Here is a 25,199-nt window from a genome sequence, read left to right as displayed (position 1 = left end):
TAAAACTAGTTATCTAAATGTGACACCAACACGAAGTGTCCAAAGAGCAAATTGGAGTACTCAGAAATATCAATATGCAATGAAATAAATTTATCCGACCAACAGTTTCCATATAGCTAGTTGATTCAAAGACTTTTGCTCCCTAAAGAGTTAAGTAGTATTTTTCTTTCCATGCCTTACCTCATGCAAGTCACAGACTCCAAATGGCATTGCGCAAGCAAGGAGGAGGAAAATCCTTTGAGGCTTCTTTGCTCATGGCTGCAGCATAAAATTTCCCCCTAATTATTGAGTCTTGAGTTCTGTTCCTTCTGCGGCTCCATGATGGTTCTTCAGGGAGCTGCTGAAGATTGGGGTGGGTAGCAGCTCACTCCACCACCTCCCTGCTGGATAACATCATAAAGTCACTTCTCCTGACTCCAGAAGGCCCCTTTTGAGAGAGACCGTGCTACTATGGTCATTTAGATGTGCAGGTACTAACAGATACTATGGGACACAGTGCTGAGACAGAAGGGCCCAGGCGCTGGACTGAATTAGGCAAGCCAACCCAAGTAAGAGTTTTCTGGGGGAAGCATTTCCCTTTTTCTTCCACCTTTTCCATTGGTCATTACACAGATGTCTCCAAATATATGCATAGCTGTCAACTTTCAGATTTGAAAATGAGGGATTAGCAGCCTCGAAAATACGGGATCAGCAGCCTCACCTGTCCCGGGGACAGTCTACGGGATATCTAACAATCCAGGGTAGCAGTGGGAAGCAGCGGGAAATGGCGCTGGAAGAAGGGAATTTCCCACAAAAAAAGGGAAGGTTGACAGCTAGGAATATATGAGATTCCGCATCCCTGTCTCCTGCTTTGAGCTGTCTCCCTTGACACTCTCCCCCTGAATGCCTTTTCTCTTCATTCAATCTTATTTCATTCTTCATCTGATTCAACTATTTCTGTACAGAGCAGCCTTCCCTGGTGTGGTGCCTGCCAGATTATTTTCAGCAACAACTCCCATCAATGCCAGTTGACAAGACTAAGAGTTAATAGGGAAGGGAGTTTTAGTCTTAAATATCTGGAGGGCATCGGGTTTGGACAAGGAGGGCGTCAAGGCTAAATGTTTAATTCATTCATTTTCTTTGCAAATCTAAACTTAGGTGAACTGCTCGCTCTCCCCTCTCCGAGTCAGCCTTATAATTTCATCTCCCTGGCATCCTCCCTTAGGCCTTTCTTTCACAGTGTAAGCACTGCCCAGCAGGTCGACCGCGATCAACTCGTAGATCACCTGACTGATTTCTGTCCATCGCAGCCCAACTTCTCTGTGAGGCAGCCTGAGAATGACGCACGCGCCTAACAAAGGCAGAAGGAGAAGGAGAAGGAGAAGGGAGCCGGCTTGAGGCGGGAGGCGGGAGGAGGAGGAGTACGCAGACGGAGAGGCGCGCGCTCCCGCTGGCTTTTCAGAGAGAGAACTTTTGCCTCCCTTTCCTTCTCCCCGCAACTTAAACTCCCCCCTCCCGTGTCCATTTAGCCACCTCCTTCCACACAGGCACCCATGCACGCTTCTCATCCCTCCAGTTTGATTGAGCCTGTATTTGGCTGGTTTGGATGGCGCTGGTGCTGACCTGAGCAGGCAATGCAGACGTCACTGGCTCACCTCAGAGCTGTGCGGAGAGGGCTTGGGCATAATCCAGGGGCCAGCAAACTTTTTCAGCAGGGGGCTGGTCCACTGTCCCTCGGACCTTGTGGAGGGCCGGGCTATTTTTTGGGGGGGGGAAGAATGATTTCCTATGCCCCTCAAATAACCCAGAGAGGCATTTTAAATAAAAGGACACATTCTACTCATGTAAAAACACGCTGATTCTCGGACCGTCCGCTGGCCGGATTTAGAAGGCGATTGGGCCGGATCTGGCCCATGGGCGTTAGGTTGCCTACCTATGCACTATAGCATGGACTTGACTTCTGTAACCCTTGAGGATATAGTTCATCCCATAGCTATGGTCTGGGTAGGAAAACCAGTCGGAAGAGCTAAAGAATCACCTCGGGGTCATGTGTGGGGTTTCTCCCCACACATTACTGCAGCAAGGTGTGATGTATTAAAGCAGGGGAATCATTGGCCCTGCAGATGTTGCTGAATTAAAGCTCACATCGCCCATAACTATAGGTGGAAAGAAGGGGTGGATATATCCTCCTCATATTGTAGGCATGTATTCTGCAGCTGCTGCACTAGTCAAACTCATCCTAGATATGAAGAGCTGTTTGCCCCAGTGAAGCCTGGAGAGATTCCCTCTGGAGATCTCTGCTTACAGTTTTGCAATTCTGAATACTTCACAGCTACTAATACCAAAACAGAAAACTACACTATTCTCTCTGACTCCAATCCACTTACAAAGAAGTCACTTATGTCATGAATGTTCAGCTTTTGAAAGAGCCTTTTGTAAGAGATTTTGTTTAAGAAACCAAACCAAACCAAACAGATGCTTTAGTTGAGATTCCTACATTGCAGAGGTTGAACTAGATGACCCTCGGGGTCCCTTCCAACACTACAGTTTTATGGTTCTATGAAAATACTGTTATGAGTTTGAGGGGGGAACAGGCTGTATGCCTGGGCCCCTTCTAATTCCTGGATCCAGCATGGATTCAGTTCTTGGACTAGCTAGACCAGCCTGGTAAGGTAAAGTTAAAGGGACCCCTGACCATTAGGTCCAGTCGCGGATGACTCTGGGGTTGTGGCGCTCATCTCACTTTATTGGCCGAGGGAGCCGGCATACAGCTTCCGGGTCATGTGGCCAGCATGACTAAGCCGCTTCTGGCGAACAAGAGCAGTGCATGGAAACACCGTTTACCTTCCTGCCGGAGTGGTACCTATTTATCTACTTGTACTTCGTGCTTTCGAACTGCTAGGTTGGCAGGAGCAGGGACCAAGCAATGGCAGCTCACCCTGTCACGGGGATTCGAACCGCCGACCTTCTGATCGGCAAGCCCTAGGCTCTGTTGCTTAACCCACAGCACCACCCCTTCTAATTCCTGGATCCAGCATGGATTCAGTTCTTGGACTAGCTAGACCAGCCTGATAATGGCCCGCTAAGTATGATTTAAGGTAACAAAGGAAGTGGTTCTGTGCAAATGGGTGAGCCTCCCTCCCTAAACTACCTGCTAGCCAGGGAGACCAAGGCCAGAGTGCAGAATTGAGTTAGGAGAGCAAGAAGCTGGAGAAAAAGCTACAGGCTAGAAAGACAGAGGGAGAGTCATACCTGATTTCTACTGGAATCCAAGGCTGTGGCTATGGGAGAAGGAAGACCCTCTTGGAGTGTAATGCTGCCAACCCCTACATCATTGGCCCAGGTGGTATATATGTGCAAAGAAACCATCTCTCTTAAAGACACCACCGTCTCCGCTGTCCCTCAGTCCAAGGAAACGGAACCCTGGGTAAGCATCTGGGACCCTTTGAATATTCAAGGGGCATGCACCAATACTGTTGAAAGCAAAGCTACACCATGTCTTCATGTTGATTAAATGTGTATTGACCGGGGATGGAGGAGACATTAGACTGAGGTTCTAATTTAAAATGAAGTTACATAATTTGCTCCTTCTGAAATAAATATGCTAACCTAAACATGGCCATTCTATGAAATTCACACAGCGCAGCTCTCCAGTCAAGTAATGTGTATAAAACCGCCTATAAGTCTGCACCCTATTCTTCTGACAATCATCTGGTTTAAATGTTGTTGTGTTGTTGTTTTTCAAAAAATAGTAGATTACCTTCTCCCCTCCAGATGTTGGTGAACTACAACTCGCATCATCCCAGTATTTGGCCATGCTTGCTGGGGCTGAAAAGAACTGCACTTCAGCAACATCTGAAGGGCTGAATGTTCCCCATCCCTACATTAAGCTATATAAAAATGAGACGGTTTTCTCGTTGTACGCATGGTCCTGGTTCATATTCATACTGCATAGATTGAAGAAGCAGTTTGGGTAGAGAGTACACTTAAGTGGAGCTTGGATTTGGAGAACGGGGACGAGTCTCATGTCCAAGAATGAGAATCACTGGGTGATCACACACAGTCTTGCAACCATGCCACTATTGCTTTTGTGCCAACTGTTTATTCCAGCTCCATTTTTGAGTAGGTATTTTGCTATTTTTGTTTCTTCCTTTTCTAGATAATGTACAGGGAAAGATTGTGGGAAGAAGGTAATCAGAGCTATGAAGGAGAATTCATTTTACTGGGAGTGGCTGACCGCCCACGCTTGGAGATGTTGCTCTTTGGTCTTGTCCTGACCTGCTACACGATTACCTGGCTGGGTAATACAACCATCATTGTGGTGTCATGGCTGGACCCCCATCTCCACACCCCCATGTATTTTTTCCTCACCAATCTCTCTATCATTGATCTTTGCTTCACCACCAGTGTGGGCCCGCAGATGTTGGTGAACTTCTGGCGGGAAAGGAAGACCATCAGTTACGGTGCCTGTGTAGCCCAGCTCTACATCTACCTTGCTTTGGGCTCCACAGAATGTATTATTTTGGTTTCCATGGCTTATGACCGCTATGCTGCTGTCTGCCACCCACTGCGCTACACTACCATTATGAACCACTCTGTATGCTACAAAATGGCTGCTGTTGCCTGGGTTAGTGGCCTTTGCAACCCAGTGATAATAACAGTGATGACTCTTCGGCTCCCACGGTGTGGAGAGAACCGAATAGACAATTTTTTCTGTGAGGTGCCCGCCTTAATTAAACTGGCCTGTATTGACACCACGTTCACTGAAAATGTGCTCTTTATTTCCAGTGTTCTCTTCCTTGTAACACCTCTAGGCCTCATTGTCGTCTCTTATAGCTTCATTGTGGCTGCTGTGTTAAGGATCCGCTCAGCTGAGGGCAGGCGGAAGGCCTTCAACACCTGTGCTTCCCACTTGACTGTCGTGTCTCTCTTTTTTGGAACAGCCCTTTTCACTTACCTCCAACGCCCGTCCAACAATGTTCGTGACCAAGCCAAGATGGCCTCCCTTTTCTATACATTTGTTACCACTATGCTCAATCCACTCATTTATACCCTGAGGAACAAAGAGGTGCACAAAGCTCTAAGAAGATTGATGAAGAGAACTTAAGCCCAATGTCTCCCAGCTTCATTCAGAGGCTCTGTGGTTATATTTTAATAAAAAGTCCTCATTGGTCACTTATATGGCACTGTTCAAATGTTCAAAGCTCCCCTTTCATTTTTGTCACCCACAGACTAATCCAATGAATTAGGTTTCTTTCAGCAATTATTATAACGGTTATTCCCAAAGGCCAACTACAAGTTGCTTAAGATGAGCCAACGGGTTCAAGCCAAAATCCTGTCTAGTCTAGCATTGCCATAAGTCTGGGAATTCCCGGACATGCCCTCTTTTGGGGGTCCTACATGCCCATCCAGGAGAAATTTTACATCTTAAAGCATATGCCCTGGTTTGGGGGGGGGGGGTTGAGAAAAAATGTGCACTGGTGACTCTGGTTCAAACTCAGGCTCCGGCGCTGGCGACTCAGGCTCTGGCATAGGTGTCTAGGGCTCAGCGGCAGCAGAGGTGCTATCGGGCGATTGCCCTAAAAAAAGCTCAACAAATTTTTGTGTCCGGATTTTTGCATCTTGAAATATGACAACCCTAAATCTAGCATCCTGTTTTCACAATGACCAATAAGATGTCTAGCCAGAAGCAAGACCTAAGCACACTCCTTACTTTTGGATCTTGTCAACTGATATTTAAAGCCTCAACACAATGGCTGTGCATGTTTATAGTATCTTTTAATAATAATAAAAACCCTCTTTGATCACTTTTGTGGCACTCTTCACTTGCCTAAAGCTTTATTTTTTTCTTTCAGTTTGACTGTCATTAATTTGACCATTAGGTAGATGGGAATAAGAATGGAGGATCAATCTTCCTTCCCAAAGATCCACTGTAAGGTCAAAGATGCAGGGTGGGGAGAGGGGGAACAGTGCCAAATTGGTTCTGCGGTACTTAAGCTGCTCCCACCAGCAGTAATACAACACTCTTGGTTCCCATGACATGATCAGCCAGAGTAAAATGCTGTCATAGACTGGCTTGAATTTGAGGAATGGTGGGAGGACACAGCTCAGAGCTTGGGGATTGGTGGTGGGACAACGCTGAGTGGTCAAAGGGAGAAGAGGGAGAAGACTGGGAGGAGGTTTGGTAGCTGAAGAGGTAGCAGGGCTCAGTGACTCAGAGGAGCCTGTAGCAGAGAGAAATCCAGAATCAGAGACAGGAGCTGAAGCAAGAAAGGAGAGAGACCACGAGGTAGGGATGAGTCTGGCTGGTGAAGAGGCATGGGTGTCTCCCCCACCTGCTGTGATGAGCTCCCCTTCCTGCTGGTTTCACATAACCATGAGAGGTATGACAAGGGAGAAGTTAGCTTCACCCAGGTGCAGTCTCAGATTGCTGGGGGGGGGGTTAACCCTGGTGAGGAGGGGACTTAGGCAGCTATGAGGAGACTTGGCTATTGCTTCATGGGAGCAAGACCCACTGGAGATGAGTTGCTGTGCTCATTAGGCCTGACACTCCTCCACAGATCTTGTTTTTGCTAGTAAAGAGTTAACTCCAACTTGCTCAGTGTGATTTACTGCTGACTCGCTCCAGTCAGATGCATTAACTCAAAAAAGGTTGGTGTTCTGCCTAAGACAGTGGACCTTTAGGATTCAGATGGACAACAAAGACCATCAAAATTGCTCTTTAATGTTTTTTATTAACAGGATGAGGAAAATAAAGAATGAAGGAAGAGGAGACAGACAAGATCTTATGGCCCCATCTGTTGCTGGAGAATCCCGCTTCTTGGGCAGGCAAGGGGTCAAATGGGTCTACAGGAAGGTCTGCAATGAGATTCCCTTTGGTGGGCTTCGACCTTATACACTCTATGGAAGTATTGACCAGCACCTTGCCTATTCCCATATAGCTAGTTAATTCAAAGACTTTTGCTCCCTAAGGAGTTAAGTAGTATTTTTCTTTCCATGCTTTCTCTTGTGCAAGTCACAGCCTCCAGAGGACATTATGCAAGCGAGGAGGAGAGTCCTTTGAGCCTTCGTAAATTTTCCCCCTAATTATTGAGTCTGAGTTCTGTTCCTTCTGCGGCTCCATGATGGTTCTTCAGGGAGCTGCTGAAGATGGAGGTGGATAGCAGCTCACTCCACCACCTCCCTGCTGGATAACATCATAAAGTCACTTCTCCTGACTCCAGAAGGCCCCTTTTGAGAGAGACCGTGCTACTACAGTCATGTAGATGTGCAGATACTAACAGATACTATGGGACACAGTGCTGAGACAGAAGGGCCCAGGCGCTGGACTGAATTAGGCAAGCCAACCCAAGTAAGAGTTTTTTTGGGGGGGAGCATTTCCCTTTTTCTTCCACCTTTTGCATTGATCATTATGCAGATGTCTCCAAACATATGAGATTCCACATCCCTGTCTCCTGGTTTGAGCTGTCTCCCTTGCCACTCTCTGCATGCTTCTGTAGCTGCAACATACTCTGCTTCTGTGGAAGATAATGCTACACAGTTCTGTTTATAACTACCCCATGAAACAGGTCCATCCCTGAACATAAACACATATCCACTTGTGGATTTATAATCAGCATAATCGCCAGCCCAATCTGCCCCAGTATACCCAATCAAACCAGGATTACTGACAGCTGCTACCCTTCATTTAGAATATATAGTACCCTTTAGATCAGTGTTTCCCAACCTTGGGCCTCCAGCTGTTTTTGGACTACAACTCCCATCATCCCTAGCTAGCAAGACCAGTGGTCAGGGATGATGGGAATTGTAGTTCAAAAACAGCTGGAGGCCCAAGGTTGGGAAACACTGCTTTAGATACTGCACCACCCTTTAAACTCCTGCCCAATCATATTCAGTGGGGGCATTTACTTTTCTACTAAGTATGCCCACAGTATTGGCTATGTCAGGTCTACATGTGGTAACTGAATACAAAGGTTTACCAATCACTGACCGATATTGTTGTCTGGCAACAGGTTTGAACTCTGGTGATTCTTTAAGAAGTCAGTGGCCATGGCTGTAGCAACTGTGTTTTCAGCTTGCATCTGCATGCTTTCAATTAGTTCATGGATCTTTTGCCTTTGGTTGAGAAGAAACGAGCTGTCTTCTTCTCTTTCAGCTTGAATCCCAAGGTAGTACTGAACATCTCCCAGTTCCTTGCTGTCCACTTCCTTGCTAAGAAGTGCATAGTCTCTTTAATTTGCTGTAGCAATCATCAAGTCATGCAACTGAGCAGTTATCTCTCAAAACTAGCACCAACCGCAAAACTGATTGTCACAGCAACCAGTTAGAACATGAAGGTCGTTAGTCCTCTGTCAGAATGTTGAACTTTACTGTACCTTCACATCCCACAGGGGTCCCTTCCAACACTACAGTTCTATGATTCTATGAAAATACTGTTATTAGTTTGAGGGGGGAACAGGCTGTATGCCCGGGCCCCTTCTAATTCCTGGATCCAGCATGGATTCAGTTCTTGGACTAGCTCAGGGGTCTGCAACCTTTAAGACAAAAAGAGCCACTTGGACCCGTTTCCGAAGAAAAAAACACCTGGGAGCCGCAAAACCATTGCAACATTTAAAGCATGCACGCCGCTGCCCTCCGATCTGACAGCGGGTGGGAAGGTGACGTCGGGACAGTGCGTGACTAACGCACGCACTGCCCCCATGCGACGTCACAGCCAGTACAGCACCCACCACAGTGGGGAGTGTCGGGGCGCACAATGCGCCTCCTCCCCTCGCTAGTATCCGTCCCGGAGCCGTGGCAAAGGTGTAAAAGAGCCACATGCGGCTCCGGAGCCGCGGGTTGCAGACCCCTGGACTAGCTAGACCAGCCTGGTAATGGCCTGCTACGTAGGATTTAAGGTAACAAAGGGAGTGGCTCTGTGCAAATGGGTGAGCCTCCCTCCCTAAACTACCTGCTAGCCAGGGAGACCAAGGCCAGAGTGCAGAATTGAGTTAGGAGAGCTAGAAGCTGGAGAAAAAGCTACAGGCTAGAAAGACAGAGGGAGAGTCATACCTGATTTCTACTGGAATCCAAGGCTGTGGCTATGGGAGAAGGAAGACCCTCTTGGAGTGTAATGCTGCCAACCCCTCCATCATAGGCCCAGGTGGTATATATGTGCAAAGAAACCATCTCTCTTAAAGACACCACCGTCTCCGCTGTCCCTCAGTCCAAGAAAACGGAACCATGGGTAAGCATCTGGGACCCTTTGAATATTCAGGGGGCTGTGGGGAAATGATTGCTTGTACATAGGAGCATAAGCAGAGTTCTTATTATTGCAGAGTGATTTTACAGCATGAGATATTGCTAAGAGCATGATGAGCACGTGAACACCTCATGCTAGACTAAATGATTGGCTCACGTAGCATAGGACTCTCTTTGTCTGTGGGCAGGGGCAAGGTTGCATTCCTTTTGATTGTTACTTTGTTAAGTACGAGACACAACAAATGCTGTGCTGGAGGAGAGAGGATGAATTATTTTTACTGCTCTCAATAAACATTGCGCTGCAGCGGTCAAAGCTTTTTCTTCAAGTCATCTTGGTGTGAGACTGATTATTTCGGATGTAGAGCAGGTTCTCGACAGGGGGCATGCACCAATACTGTTGAAAGCAAAGCTACACCATGTCTTCATGTTGATTAAATGTGTATTGACCAGGGATGGAGGAGACATTTGATTGAGCTTGTAATTTGAAATGAAATTATGTAATTTGCTCCTTCTGAAATAAATATGCTAACCTAAACATGGCCATTCTTTGAAATTCACACAGCACAGCTCTCCAGCCAAGTAATGTGTATAAAACTGCATATAAGTCTGCACCCTATTCTTCTGACAATCATCTGGTTTAAATGTTGTTGTTGTTGTTGTTTTAAAAAAATAGTAGATTACCTTTGGCCCTCCAGATGTTGGTGAACTACAACTCGCATCATCCCAGTATTTGGCCATGCTTGCTGGGGCTGATAAGAATTGTGCTTCAGCAACATCTGGAGGGCTAAATGTTAAGTCATGTAAACATGAGAAGGTTTTCTTGTACACGTGGTTCCTGGTTCATATTCATACTGTAAAGATTCAGAAGCAGTTTGGGTAGATATTACACTTAACTGGAGCTTGGATTTGGAGAACGGGGACTAGTCTCATGTCCAAGAATGAAAATCATTGGGTGATCACAGCCTTGCAATAATAATAATAATCATAATTTATTATTTATACCCCGCCCATCTGGTTGGGCTTCCCCAGCCACTCTGGGCGGCTTCCAAAAATAATATTAAAATACTGTAATACATCAAACATTAAAAGCTTCCCTAAACAGGGCTGCCTTCAGATGTCTTCTAAAAGTCTGGTAGTAGTTGTTCTCTTTGACATCTGGTGGGAGGCCGTTCCACAGGGAGGGCACCACTACCGAGAAGGCCCTCTGCCTGGTTCCCTGTAATTTGGCTTCTCACGGCAAGGGAACTGCCAGAAGGTCCTCGGTGCTGGACCATGCCACTGTTGCTATTGTGCTAACTGTTTATCCCAACTCCATTTTGAGTAGGTGTTTTGCTATTTTTGTTTCTTCCTTTTCTACATATTGTACAGGGAAGGATTGTGGGAAGAAGGTAATCAGAGCTATGAAGGCGAATTCATTTTACTGGGAGTGGCTGACCGCCCACGCTTGGAGATGTTGCTCTTTGGTCTTGTCCTGGTGTGCTACACAATTACCTTGCTGGGTAATACAACCATCATTGTGGTGTCGCGGCTGGACCCCCATCTCCACACCCCCATGTATTTCTTCCTCACCAATCTCTCTGTCCTTGATCTGTGCTTCACCACCAGTGTGGGCCCGCAGATGCTGGTGAACTTCTGGAGGAAAAGCAAGACCATCAGTTATGGTGCCTGTGTGGCCCAGCTCTACATCTTCCTTGCTCTGGGCTCCACAGAATGTGTTCTTTTGGTTGTCATGGCCTACGACCGCTATGCTGCCGTCTGCCACCCGCTGCGCTACACTACCATTATGAGCCACTCTGTATGCTACAAAATGGCTGCCGCTGCCTGGGTTAGTGGCCTTTGCAACCCAGTGATGGAGACAGTGATGACTCTTCGGCTCCCACGGTGTGGAGAGAACCGAATAGACAATTTTTTCTGTGAAGTGCCAGCCTTAATCAAACTGGCCTGCGCTGACACTTCACTCACCGAGGCTGTGCTCTTTACTTCCAGTGTGCTGTTCCTTGTAGCACCCGTAGGCCTCATTGTCGTCTCTTATAGCTTCATTGTGGCTGCTGTGTTAAGGATCCGCTCAGCTGAGGGCAGGCGGAAGGCCTTCAACACCTGTGCTTCCCACTTGACTGTCGTGTCTCTCTTTTTTGGAACAGCCCTTTTCACTTACCTCCAGCCCCCATCCAACAATGCCCATGACCAAGCCAAGATGGCCTCCCTTTTCTATACATTTGTTACCACTATGCTCAATCCACTCATTTATACCCTGAGGAACAAAGAGGTGCACAAAGCTCTAAGAAGATTGATGAAGAGAACTTAAGTCCAATGTCTCCCAGCTTCATTCAGAGGCTCTGTGGTTATATTTTAATAAAAAGTCATCATTGATCACTTATATGGCACTGTTGAAATGTACTAAGCTCCCCTTTCATTTTCGTCTCCCACAGAATAATCCAATGAATTAGAATGTATTATAATGGTTATTCCCAAAGGTCGACTACAGGTTGCTTTAGATGAGCCAAGCTGGATCAAGCCAAAATCCTATATAGTCTAGCGTTGTCATATGTCTGGGAATTCTGGGACATGCCCTCTTTTGGGGGTCCTACATGCCCATCCGGGGGTGGTGGTGGTATATCTTAAAGCAAATGTCCTGGATTTGGGGGTTTTTTTGAGAAAAAATGTGCACGGGTGACTCTGGTTCAAGCTCAGCCTCTGGCGCTGGCTACCTGGGTTCTGGCATAGGTGGCCACGGCTCGACAGCAGAGGACCTACTATCAGATCCTAAAAAAGCTCAACAAATTTTTGTGTCTGGATTATTATTTTTTTATATAAGATGTTTATTAAGATTTTCAAAGTGTTACAAAATAAAAATAAAAAAGTAAGAAAATACAAAATAAAAATAGTTAAAAATAATCATTCTTTCCATTACTTATTTTTCATTAGCTTATTTCCCGGACCTCCTCGCGCCTCCCTTTTTTGTATTCCAGTTCAGTTTGTTGGTTCAGCAAATCCTTACCCTCTTTATTTATCCTAGTCTTTAATCTTAAGCTATTGTAACATTAAATTTTTACCTATTTAATAATCCATTTTTCATATTCTTTTATAGTATTACAGCTGAAAACCCCTTAATTTCTATCCAACATTGTTCTAACATTCATTAATTTTACAATATTTCTGTAAATAGTCTTTAAATTTCTTCCAATCTTCTTCCACCGACTCTTCTCCCTGGTCTCGGATTCTGCCAGTCATTTCCGCCAGGATTTTTACCTCTTGAAATATGGCAACCCTAAGTCTAGCATCCTGTTTTCACACTGACCAATGAGATGTCTAGCCAGAAGCAAGACCTAAGCACACTCCTCACTTTTGGATCTTGTCAGCTGATATTTAGAGCCTCAACACAATGGCTGTGCATGTTTATAGTATCTTTTAATAATAATAATAAAAAACCCTCTTTGACCTCTTTTGTGGCACTCTTCACTTGCCTAAAACTTTATTTCTTCTTTTAGTATGACTGCAGTTGGACAACAAAGACCATCAAAATTGCTCTTTAATGGGTTTTATTAACAGGATGAGGAAAATAAAGAACAAAGCAAGAGGAGACAGACATTAATAAACATTAATAGAATTAAAACCTATCTATTAAAGATTAACGTATCTCTTAAAGGTAACAATTAATGCAATTTATTCTTAGAGTGCTCTACAAGGCTGCAAATGCTAGCCCCAGCCTATGCCTGGGCACTTCTGAAGGCATGCAAGGGGGAAATCTTCAGAACTCGTGATACAATGGTCTTCTGAATATGTCCCAATGCAGTTGCCATAAAGCAAGTCTGATATATCCTGGAACAATGGGTTGGAGCAGTGGGCCCTTCCAGAGGCCTCTTTTTATTGCACATCCATAACTGTTTTTGCTCAGGATGTTATGAGCAGGTGTTATATGCAATCCATGGGCATTGCTGGGGGGGGGCAGGGGACAGCTGTGCCCTGAAATGACGTCAATAAATAAAAATACTGATCTAACTGACCAATCAGGTCGCAGATAACTCAGTTCCCCCCTCTCCCCAAAAAACCTATAAAGCCTGTCTATGCCCGTGGTGCAAACCCACTTTCAATACGGCTTGTACCTGGGAGAACTCACACTGCTTCATCCCCATTCAGTACAGATCCCATAACTTCCTGCTACAATCCCGAAACTTTTTAAAGCACAAATGTTTTGGGGTGGATGTAGGTGCCTCCAAAAAATAATTTGGAGTACTCGGGAAAACCAATGTCTTCTAGCAACTTTTAAAGTTTACTTATTGCTTAAGGATTTAAATACTGGAAGGGCACTCCTCCACTGCCCTTTGCCCTTAAAGGGTTAAGCACTTCTTTCCCTTCCATCCCTTCTCTGGTGCACGTCAACTCCTCCTGAGGATGCCGTGGAAGGGAGGGGGAGTAGGGGAGTCTTTGGGGCTTCCTTGCTCATTATAATGTGTATATTTTCTCTCCCTAATGATTCCGTCTGAGCTCTGGTCTTCCTGGGGCCCCATAACAGGAGAGCTGTTGGAAAGTGGGAAGAGACATTACTGCCCTTCTCCGTGATGTCATAATAAAATCATCTCTTCTGACCCCACAGGTCCCTTTTGAGTTAGAGAAATCATGCTAGTGCACCCATGCAGGTGCACAGGTACATGTAGGTACTCTTGAAGACAATGCTGAGCCAGAGGAGTCAAGGCGTTGGGCTGAATTAGGAAGGCCAACCAGGGTAAGAGCTGGCAAGGGAGCTGTCCTTCCCTCCCTCTGCCCCACTATCATCGATCCTTACAAAGCTGGCTCGAAATGCATGGCATTTTGACTCTCTGCATTCAGTTCCATTCTTCAGCTGCTTCATCTCTTTCTGTACATAGCACAGAGGTGTCAAGCAGCCTTTCCTGGCAGGGGGCCTTCCAGATGTTCCCATCAGCCCAGCTGACATGGCCAATAGTCAGGGAGGATGGGATTGTTACGCTTATTCACAAGAGTTGTAGTCTTGAAATATCTGGAGGGCACCAGGTTGAGGACGGAAGTCTATGTGTTGAATGCTGTGGGTTTCTTTGCAAAGCTAAACTAGGTCCACTCCTCCCTCCCTCTCCTCTCCCCATCATCAGCCTGACAGATTTCTCTCCCTAACATCTTCCTCAAAGCCTTCCCTTTCCCACTGTTCCATTCTGCTGTAGTTCTCTGCCTCTCTCTCTCTCCATCTCTTTGCCTCTATCCGTCTACACAGTCTCCTCCTTTGCTTGGCTCCCCCTCACTTGGCTGTCTCCCACCGTCTTTGTCTTTTCTCTCTGCCCCTCTCCTTCTAGTCACACAGGGAAGGCTGTAGCTCAGTGGCAGAACATCTGCTCTGCATACAGGCGCAATCGCCAGGAAGGTCTTGGAGAGACCCATGCTTGCAACCTTGGGCAGCTGCTGCCATCAGTATAGACCAATGTCCTTCAAGCTTGGGTCCCCAGATGTTGTTGAGTTGCAAGCGCCACCATCAGCTAAGGTGGCCGGGGATGATGGGAGTTGAGGTCCAACAACATCTGAGGATGCAAGGTGGAAGAACATGGTACAATACTGAGATAGATGGCCTAACGCTCTAACGTGGTGTAAGGCAGCATTCTATCTTCTTGGTCCATAGGCACACCTAAGATACCTCTGGAATCCTCCTCACTGTAGCCTCATGACTGCACAGACCTATCTATGGACTGCAGAATCATGGAATCTTTGAATTGTAGAGCTGGAAGGGACTCTGAGGATCATCTAGTAGTCCAATCTCCTGCAAGGCAGGAATATGCAGCTGCTCCATACAGGGATCAAACCTGCGACCTTGGTATTATCAGCACCACACTCTAACCAACTGAGCTATTCAGGCTGACCTGAGAGTTCTATCCAGAGTTAGTCCAGTGAGAACTTCATTCGCCCAGGGTTGAGCCACCAGCTCCCTGAACAAAGGCTCTCCTAGCAGACCAAGAGACAAAACTATGGACCACTCCATGGAATAACTAGGACGACAGGAGGTTGGATGCAAGTGAGCTGTGCAGGAGCAAGCTGAAAGGCAAATTCGTGGAGCCTCTTTTTATTGGATAAAATACAGCTGGAAAAGAGGTAGTGAAACCACTCTGAACTTTTAACACATTCCATCTAAGCACATTTTAAACATTAGCTAATACACGTCAGCAGGTGTTTCCTGCAGATGTTGCAAAAGTGGATTGTGTCTGTGTTCCTTGTCATGCTTCAGCCAAGCATTCTGTCTAGTAAACAGATCTTATGAAAGGACAAAAGATCAGGGGGGAAATCTTGTCTTCTAGCCAAGGGGCAGGAGTTCAAGGGGCGTGGGCACAAGGCTCCTTGGCACACTGTTGCATGCCGGGTGCGAGGTGTGCCTCCGCACAAGCAGAGCGTTGCCTCCACTCTCTTGTGTGGACTGGATGAGCCATTGGCTTGACCTGGCAGGGCTCTTCTTAATTTTATTTATTGCAAATGGCTTGGGTTTCCATGCTTCAATTGTCCCCCACCCAGACTATCTCGGAGATCTCAGAATGCAGTGCAGGCTAAAGGTAAAGGTAAAGGTAAAGGTACCCCTGCCCATAGGGGCCAGTCGTGTCCGACTCTAGGGTTGCGTGCTCATCTCGCTCTAGAGGCCGTGAGCCGGCGCCATCCGAAGACACTTCCGGGTCACGTGACCAGCACGACGAAGCTGCAATGGCGAGCCAGCACCAGTGCAGCACACGGAAACACCGTTTATCTTCCCGCTATAAAGCGGTACCTATTTATCTACTTGCACTTAAGAGTGCTTTCGAACTGCTAGGTGGGCAGGAGCTGGGACCGAACGACGGGAGCTCACCCCGCCACGGGGATTCGAACCGCCCAACATACGATCAGCAAGTCCTAGGCACTGAGGTTTTACCCACAGCGCCACCCCCGTTGCAGTGCAGGCTACTCACATTTTAAAGAATTAAAATGATACCCGTAGCCCACATGCAAAACTAAGCTGGACACAAGGGATCTGCTTCTCACTGAGACAGAGGTGAGGTAGTGTGAGGAACGTCTTGAGAAAGAAAGGGGCTGTGAATGATAGAATTAAAGAGATTAGCAGAGATGAAATATTTTTCCATTCATGGGATGTAGCACTTTTCACGATATCCTGGTGTGTATTTTGCTGTGCTTTGCTTTCCTCCCTGAAGTTTCTTACCGTCCCACTTTTGAGACATGTGCTCGGAAATGAACAGAAAAAACGTGTCAGATGAAGGTAGCTTGAAAATGCAGGTGGGGAGCAGATTGAATATATTTATTACAGCTTTCTCCCTCATTTTTTAAAAACAGCTTTAGTGGTTCTGTTACTTGAGTCTGCAGCTAATGTGTAGTTAGGTCAATAATAATCTTTCAAGGTGTCCCTCCCCCCCCCCGTAAACTAAAAGGAACCCAAACTCTTAGATTTTCCTAGTCTAGAAGAGCTTCTTCTTTTTAAAAAAAAGGTTTTATTGTTAAAATAATTCAGCATTAATACACACATATTGTGAATATACAAGCATACAAACATACATTTCATACAATCTTTAAAAATATTCAAACATACCTACACTCAATCCCACTCAATCCCATCCACCACCCCTCACCCCACCTTTGTGTTAGACTTCCAATCTACTCAACTGCAATTTCTTTCCACTTCTATTACTTTCTTTCACACACCTTTAACCTAATTTCATGCTTCTTTTTCTAGTACACATTGTTATCCATCTTATTTAGTATTTCAGTATTTAAGACGGAACTTGTTTATTCTAATAGGAGTTCTGATTTTTCAATATGGTTTTGCAAGTATCCTTTAAACACCTCCCAGTCTCTGTCTCTGTGGTACTATACCAACAAAAATAGAGTGGCTTGTCAAATTATTGGAGTACTACAATATATCCAAAACAATGGGAGAAATTGGAAGGATCTCAAAAGAGAAGATAGACAGGGTCTAGAAGAGCTTCAAATCCAGTAACTTTCTAACAATGAATTTGTGATATCTTGACCCATTTGTGATATTAAGCCTCAATCTGGAAGCACCTGCAAGAACAAGGAGAGGGGCTGAGCTTCGATGCCTAAAAGAAACAGGGGAACAATAAAATGGCAACTAATGATCACGAAGAAATGAGTTGCCTTCGTGGGTCATCAGACCTCTAAATGAGGCTGGATGTTAAGGAAACCAATACAATAAAAGGTGGGGGGAGCATATCATCCAGTGCCATGAGAAGTGAAAATTTCGCCCCATTCCTTGAGACTGCTCAGTTCTGGGGTGGGGAAGTCTTTTCACCCAAAGACATATTCCTTCTGGCAACCTTCTGAGGACCACTCATCAGTGGGAGGGGCCAAGGGCAAAAGTGGGTGGAACAGCAAATGTAAGCTTTTCTTTTCATATGTTAGGCTAGTTTCTACACACACACTACACACCCTACCCTCAAGCAAGAGACAGCAAGCAAGAGACAGTAGCAGAATTCAAGGGCAGATTCCAGCCAGGGAGAAACACTTGGGGGGCAAAGCAGAGACAGTGGGGAGAATTCTTAAGAGACCTGGAAGGCTGCCTTTCACTGCTGGGCATGAGGTTTCCCAACCCTGGTTTAGTTGGTCAAATGGGACTCAGCTACACAGCTGCAAATATAACATTTTATATGTGTTTTAATTGCATTATACAAATGTGACATTAGATAGTGAGCTAATGGGAAATTCAATATATATGTTATTTTTTATTTATTTTTAAAGAGCATTTTCGCAGCGTTTTTTATATATGTCTAGATTCAGCCATGGTCTCATCTTACTCTTACCTCTGCATCACCCTCTCCCCAGTAATGCACAAACATAGCTATCCTCAACTATGTATTATGCACTATAGCAGGGGTCAGCAAACTTTTTCAGTAGGAGACTGTCCCTCAGATCTTGTGGGGGGCCGGACTATATTTTTTTTGGGGGGGGGATGAACAAATTCCTGTGCCCCAGAGATGCATTTTAAATAAAAGGACACATTCTACTCATGTAAAAACACGCTGATTCTCGGACCGTCCGCTGGCCAGATTTAGAAGGCGATTGGGCCGGATCTGGCCCATGGGCGTTAGGTTGCCTACCTATGCACTATAGCATGGACTTGACTTCTGTAACCCTTGAGGATATAGTTCATCCGGTAGCTATGGTCTGGGTAGGAAAACCAGTCAGAAGAGCTAAAGAATCACCTTAGGGTCATGTGTGGGGTTTCTCCCCACACATTACTACAGCAAGGTGTGATGTATTAAAGCAGGGGAATCATTGGCCCTGCAGATGTTGCTGAACTAAAGCTCACATCACTCATAACTATAGGCCATACTTGCAGGGGCTAACAGGAGCTGTAGCTTGGCAACATCTAGAGCAGTGTTTCCCAACCGGTGTTCCACGGCACACTAGTGTGCCGTGGAAAGTTTCCTTGTGTTCCGTGGGAGGGAGGCGGGCGAGTCGGGCGGCGAGAGGCGGGGCGGCGGCGGCAAGCACACGCGGGGCGGCGAGCGAGCTCCCTCCCACATCCCATCGCCGGCTCTGCACCAGGCGGTAGAGCTCAGCGAAGTCGCCGCGCTGGAAGGCCAGCAGCGCCCGCGCCTTGGCCAGGCTCTCGCCCGCCTGCGCCTCCAGGCACGGCGCCTCGGCGTCGGGTGGCAGCGAGCCCAGGAAGCGGCTCAGCCGGCCGGGGTCGCCCGCCTGCAGCAGCGCCTCGCACACGCACGAGATCTGCTCCGCCGAGAAGCGCGGCGAGCGCGGAGGATCGGGCGCGGCGGAGGCCAGCCCCGCGCTTGGAGAGGACGCAGCAGCCGTCGCCAAACCTGATCCTCCTCCTCCTGCTCCGCCGCCGTCCTCTGGCTCTCGGCCGGGAGGAGCCTGCGGCGACGGGGCGGGCGCCGAAGTTGGCAGAAGTTGGCGCGCCTCCTCGGCAGCGCCTTCGTCCTCCTCCTCCTGCCTCTGCTCTCCTCCGGCGGCGGGGGTGCGCCGCCCTCCCCTGCCGGGGGGCTCGGCGGGGCCCGCGGGGAAGGAGGCCATGTTTGTGGCGCGCGGGATCGCGGCCCCCCTCGTCCGCCTCCGGCCCGCTCCCCCCCGCGCGCTGCCCTAGCCGTGCGGGTCTCCTCCCCCTGCGCCGCCGTCCCCTTTCCACATCCTAGGAGCCGCGGTCCGCCTTCTGCCCCTGGGCCGCGGCGCGGCTCCCAGCCCGGGCTGGCCTCCGCCTCCTGGGACGCGCGCCCACCCCCGCGGCCCCCCAAACTTCGGAGCAACTCTCCAGACGCTTCTCCCCTGCCTCGGTCTCCCTCCTTTCCACTTCTCTTCCCCCCTTCCTTCCCTCTTTCTTTCTCTCTCTCCCACCCGCCTTTCCTTCTATTAACTTTCCTTTCCCCTTCCCATGTAGAACAGTCCCTGCAAATAAAAACCTAGCATATTTGGAAGAGGGATGCTAGCCTAACCATTACCTTCTATGCTGTTACTATTTTTTTATTTTTTTTTACATAAGTAAAAAGTGACCTTTCCCCATCTGGCATGGTGGTGTGCCTCGAGATTTTTTTCATGAAACAAGTGTGCCTTTGCCCAAAAAAGGTTGGGAAACACTGATCTAGAGGACCACGGTTAAGCCATGTGGAAATAAGAATGTTTTCTTGTTGTACACATGGTTTCTGGTTCATATTCATAGATTCAGCAGTTGTTTGACAGAGGTGGCACTTACTAGAGCTTGGACATGGAATATGGTAGGGTTGCTGTACATTGAAATTTCCCGGACATACACAGAATCCTTCCATCAGAAGTAGTATCTGGGCAAAATGTTTGGGAAACACATGTCAGCAATTTTGTTTTTGCCGATTTCCCTTAAAAATAGCTCAAAAATGTCGAACAAAGCTCAACAACATTGCCAAAAACGCAACCCTAGAATAGAATGTGGAAATCTATTTTCTTTTCAAGTACAGTGGTACCTCAGGTTAAGTATTTAATTCATTCCGGAGGTTCGTTCTTAACCTGAAACTGTTCTTAACCTGAAGCACCACTTTAGCTAATGGGGCCTCCCGCTGCTGCCACGCCACCGGAGCACGATTTCTGTTCTCATCCTGAAGCAAAGTTCTTAACCTGAAGCACTATTTCTGGGTTAGCGGAGTCTGTAACCTGAAGCGTATGTAACCTGAGGTACCACTGTATGGGAATCTTGGGTGATCATAGGCTTAGAACGATATCACTAATATTCTTCTGTCAGCTGTTTAAACTAGCTCAATTTTTAACTTGTGTTTCACTGTTTTCCTTGTTTTCCTTTTTCCAGATAATGTACAGGAAAGCAGTATGGGAAGAAGGTAACCACAGTTACCAAGGAGAATTCATTTTATTGGGAGTGGCTGACCGCCCACGCTTGGAGATGTTGCTCTTTGGTCTTGTCCTGCCCTGCTACATGATGGCCTTGCTGGGCAACACAACCATCATTGTGGTGTCGCGGCTGGACCCCCACCTCCACACCCCCATGTATTTCTTCCTCAGCAACCTCTCCTTCCTTGATCTTTGCTTCACCACCAGTGTGGGCCCTCAGATGCTGTTAAACTTCTGGCGGAAAAGCAAGACCATCAGTTATGGTGCCTGTGTGGCCCAGCTCTACATCTTCCTTGCTCTGGGCTCCACAGAATGTATTCTTTTGGTTGTCATGGCCTACGACCGCTATGCGGCCATTTGCCACCCGCTGCGCTATGGTGCCCTTATGAGCCAATCCCTATGCTTCAAAATGGCTGCCGTCTCCTGGGTTAGTGGCCTTACCACCTCACTGGTGGAGATGGTGATGACTCTTCGCCTCCCGCGGTGTGGACAAAACCGGGTGGATCACTTTTTCTGCGAGGTGCCAGCCTTAATCAAGTTGGCCTGTGTTGACACCTCAGTCAATGAGGCTGTGCTCTTTGCTTCCAGCGTAGTGTTCCTTGTAGTACCACTAGGACTCATTATGGTCTCATACGGCTACATTGCAGTTGCCACGCTGGCAATCCGCTCAGCTGAGGGCAAGCGAAAGGCTTTAAACACCTGTGCCTCCCATTTGATTGTGGTGTCCCTCTTTTTTGGGACAACTATTTTCACCTACCTCCAGCCCCCGTCCAACAGTGCCCATGACCAGTCCAAGATGGCCTCCCTTTTCTATACATTTGTCACCACTATGCTCAATCCACTGATTTATACCCTGAGGAACAAAGAGGTGCACAAAGCTCTAAGAAGACTGACGAAGAGAACTTAAGCCCAATGTCTCCCAACTTCATTCAGAGGCTCCACAATATATTTTAATAATAATAAAAACCCTTCAATAAAATCACTTCTATGACAGTAATCACTTACGCAAAGCTGCTTTTTTTGTCATCACCCACACAATAATCCAACAAATTAGCCTATAATGAGAATTAATAATGTGGCAGCACCAAGGAGGCATCGTAGAACAAACTAAAGCAGAATAAATCCGACACTAACGCACAATTATTGTGTCAGGAACGTGTTGAAGAACAATAGAAAATAACTGGAAGGGCTCTGAGTAGCAGGATCAACACAAGGGGGGGAGTGAACTGTGCCTTATGCATTGCAAGGAGAGAAGCAATGGAAGAGGGGGAAGGAACCCTGATGTGAATCATCTCCTAGCGCAATGGTTTTCAACCAGTGTGCCATGACACCCTGGGGTGTCTTGAATGAGGGTCAGAGGTTCTGTGGGCAACATTGGCCTCTGTCTCTCTTTCCTTCACTCCCTCCTCTGATGCCCTCTCACGTCTCTGCCTCTCAAAGGCTTGCACAGCTGTTTATTGCAGCAGCCCTGGGTGCAAGCTACCCTGGCGAATGATGCCTCTAGGAGGCGCCTCTCTTTGGGGAGGGAGGACAGCTCAGAAACTGGGGCGCCAGCAGCGGCTGTCCATAGGATTCCCAAAGAGAGGGGAGAGGAGAGGAGGCTGAGGGAGCCCTCCACAAGGGAGGGTGTTTGAAAAAGGGTGAGAGGCTGCCAGCTCTGCAGGCAAGGGGTGACATAACTGGGCTGCTGAGCCCCACAGGGGTGTAGTAGTTGCTCAAGGGAGCAGGGAAGTCAAAAACCTTTGTCCTAGTGAATTTTGTGACTGAGTGGTGACATGAACCCAGATGTTCCCTTGGACCAAATCCTGTTCTCTAACTGCTACACCTCTCCACATTTCCAAACAGCAATTTGGACTACTCTGAATATTAATAAGCAATAAAATAAATTTCTTCAAGCAACTTTCTAAGTGTCCACATTGCTTGTTGGTTCAAAGACGGCAGAGACATTCTTCCTCCCTTTTCCTTAAGGGGTGAAGTAGTCCTTTCCCTCCCATCCCTTCTCTGGTGCAAGGCACCCTCTCCTGAGGAAATTGTGCGGAGGAGGGATCTCTGAGGCTTCCTTGCTCATTGCTGCAGTGTAAGATGTAGCTTTCCCCTAATTATTCAGTCTGAGCTCTGGTCCTTCTGGGACGCCATCAGAGAGCTGCTGAAAAGTGGGGAGGCAGCTTCGTCGTCCTCCTTCAGGAAGGAATCATAAAATAAGTTCCCCTGACCCCACCGGGCCCCTTTCAAGTTAGAGCAACCATGCTAGGGTGCCCATGTATATGTCCAGAAGTATGCAGATACTATGAGAGATGATGCTAAGCCAGAAGAGTCAAGGCTGAATGAGGCAGACTAACCAAGGCGAGCTCTGGTCCATGGGGTCACGAAGAGTCGGACACGACTAAACGACTAAACAACAACAACAAACCAAGGTAAGCATTGATGGGGGAAATCCTTTCCTTCCCACCCCCATCCTTTACATTAAACATGATGTAGCTGATTCCAAACGTATGCCGTTGTGTTCCGCTGCCTCCACCTGTCTCCTGTTCTGTCCCTTTACCCCCTCCCCTTGACACCCAAAAATGTTAATGCTCTTTCCACTTTTTAAAGACTTTTCATTTATTCCCTTTCAACCTCCACCTGCTTCAGCTCCTTCTGCACAGACAGAATAGAAAGGTGTAAAGCAGCCTTTCCCAGCGTTTTGAACAACTCCCCTCAACTCCCGCACCACTCCTCTTCCATGCTCTGCCTGCCATCTCCAGAAAGGGCTTGGCAAAAACATGCCTGCAGTCATGGACAGCTGCTGCCCGTCGGCATAGTTCTGAGATAGGTGGACTAATGCTCTAACTTTGTATAAGGCAGTTTCCTGTCTTCCTTGGTTCACATATCTCCTCAGGGTGTCTTCCTCACTGCAGCCTCGTGGCCACATTGGCCCATCTCTGGTCTACAGAACACCATCCACAGTCAGTGCTGTAAGAGTTTCAGGGGCCCAGGGTTGAGGAACCTGCTTCCCTATCAAAGACCCTCGTAGCAGACCAAGAGACCAACCTATGGACGACTCCATGAGATTAATGGCTTATGCTAATTTTATTTATCGCAAACAGATTATGTCTTATTGTCCCCTGCCCAGAGATCTCAGAATGCAGTGCAGGGTATATGCATTTTAAATAAATAGAGATAATTTGCCAGTGTGCAAAACTGGCCTAGGCATAATGAGTGTGCTTCTTACGGAGACAGGGGTGAGTTAGTGTGAGGAGTGTCTACTTGAGAAATAAAGGGGCCATAAATTATAGAATGGATGAATGTGAAATGAAGAAAAGAACAGCTATAAAATGAAACAAAATAAAGAGCAGAGATTACATATTCAGTGTTCTCGATTCATGGGATGTACTGTAGCACTTTTCACAATACTTTGGTGAGTTATTTGATTTCTTGTCTCCCCTCCCCCCCAAGTTTCTCACCCCCATATTTTTGAGGCATATGCCTGGAAATGAACAACAACACTTTATTGTATTTAGCTAAAAGCCATCACAATCCAATTATAGATCCAACAAATAGAATAAAAATAAAACCTGTTAAAAGAGATCCGGAATGTATATACAGTGGTACCTTGGTTTATGACCATAATCCGTTCCAGAGGTCCATTCGTAAACCAAAACAGTTCGTAACCCAAGGCATGTTTTCGCCAATGGGGTCTCCAAAAAAAGTTGTTCATAATCCCCCCAAAATTGTTTGTAAACCGAAAAAATTGTTTGTAATGCAAAAAAAAAGTTCACAAACCGGGACGCGCACTTCTGAGTTTGACTTGGTCGTAATCCAAAATGGTTGTAAACTAGGCTATTTGCAAACCAAGGTACCACTGTATTTGCAATAAACCAAATCAATGAATCCCTGCACAGTCTACAGCACTGTCTTTAATGAAAATAGCACAAATACTTTTAGCGGCTTTAGCAAATAAGGCTGTTTTATATGTGACAAGCGGATCACAGTCAGATAAGAGCTGGCATATTTTCACTTCAGGGGTCTGTCCCTGTAGCAGAGCCAGCAGCTGTACCAAAAATCTCTTTCTGGGGTTTGGATTGAGCTACAATGGAGTATATAATTGGGGAGATCTTCTACTTCACCTGACCCGCAAATACAAAATCTTAGATGCCTTGGGACAGTCCTATATCTTCCATCTAAGACTGAGGTGGGCATTGTTTGAAAATGGAGGGCTGTAAATGCTGTTCTCAGGGAGGCAAAGGTAAGAGCCTAGGGCTTGCCAATCAGAGGGTCGGCAGTTCGAATCCTTGCAACAGGGTGAGCTCCTGTTGCTCTGTCCCAGCTCCTGCCAACATAGCAATTTGAAAGCGCGAAGTGCAAGTAGATAAATAGGTACGGCTCTGGCGGGAAGGTAAACGGCGTTTCAGTGTGCTGCTCTGGTTCGCCAGAAGCGGCTTAGTCATGCTGGCCACATGACCCAGAAGCTGTACGCTGGCTCCCTCGGCCAGTAAAGCGAGATGAGTGCCGCAACCCCAGAGTCAGCCACGACTGGACCTAACAGTCAGGGGTCACTTTACCTTTACCTATGGCTAGATTTTTTGACCAAACTGCGGGAGGCAGTGGAAGACAGGAGTGCCTGGTGTGCTCTGGTCCATGGGGTCACGAAGAGTCGGACACGACTAAACAACTAAACAACA

The 25,199-nt window shown here is 47.0% G+C and overlaps 3 protein-coding genes across 3 annotated transcripts; all 3 read left to right on the top strand.

Moving 5' to 3' along the window:
* Positions 1–2,758: 2,758 nt before the first annotated feature.
* On the top strand, positions 2,759–5,158 carry LOC309522090 (olfactory receptor 2G3-like). The gene is made up of 2 exons (XM_082205307.1): positions 2,759–3,406; positions 4,139–5,158. The coding sequence occupies exons 1-2, from the start codon at positions 3,263–3,265 to the stop codon at positions 5,084–5,086; spliced, it is 1,092 nt and encodes a 363-aa protein (XP_082061433.1). The 5' UTR covers positions 2,759–3,262; the 3' UTR covers positions 5,087–5,158.
* A 3,301-nt stretch (positions 5,159–8,459) lies between these two features.
* LOC309526993 (olfactory receptor 2G3-like) lies at positions 8,460–11,637 on the top strand. The gene is made up of 3 exons (XM_082213411.1): positions 8,460–8,484; positions 8,824–9,205; positions 10,577–11,637. The coding sequence occupies exons 2-3, from the start codon at positions 9,131–9,133 to the stop codon at positions 11,522–11,524; spliced, it is 1,023 nt and encodes a 340-aa protein (XP_082069537.1). The 5' UTR covers positions 8,460–8,484; positions 8,824–9,130; the 3' UTR covers positions 11,525–11,637.
* Positions 11,638–13,880: 2,243 nt separating this feature from the next.
* On the top strand, positions 13,881–21,467 carry LOC309525133 (olfactory receptor 2G3-like). Its single transcript, XM_082210552.1, has 2 exons — positions 13,881–13,942; positions 20,498–21,467. Exon 2 carries the CDS (start codon positions 20,501–20,503, stop codon positions 21,443–21,445), a length of 945 nt encoding a protein of 314 aa, XP_082066678.1. The 5' UTR covers positions 13,881–13,942; positions 20,498–20,500; the 3' UTR covers positions 21,446–21,467.
* The last annotated feature ends 3,732 nt before the right edge of the window (positions 21,468–25,199 follow it).

Source organism: Podarcis vaucheri, assembly GCF_965113315.1.
Source record: "Podarcis vaucheri genome assembly, chromosome: 2".
Lineage (NCBI taxonomy): Eukaryota > Metazoa > Chordata > Lepidosauria > Squamata > Lacertidae > Podarcis > Podarcis vaucheri.
Note: the sequence above shows the minus strand (reverse complement) of the source record. Positions and strands in the feature narration are given on the sequence as shown.

Coding starts and splice junctions, on each gene's coding strand:
- LOC309526993 (XM_082213411.1), top strand. CDS start 9,131: ATGTGCAAAGAAACCATCTCTCTTAAAGACACCACCGTCTCCGCTGTC. Junction 9,206..10,576: donor CCAAGAAAACGGAACCATGG/GTAAGCATCTGG, acceptor TTCCTTTTCTAC/ATATTGTACAGGGAAGGATT.
- LOC309522090 (XM_082205307.1), top strand. CDS start 3,263: ATGGGAGAAGGAAGACCCTCTTGGAGTGTAATGCTGCCAACCCCTACA. Junction 3,407..4,138: donor CCAAGGAAACGGAACCCTGG/GTAAGCATCTGG, acceptor TTCCTTTTCTAG/ATAATGTACAGGGAAAGATT.
- LOC309525133 (XM_082210552.1), top strand. CDS start 20,501: ATGTACAGGAAAGCAGTATGGGAAGAAGGTAACCACAGTTACCAAGGA.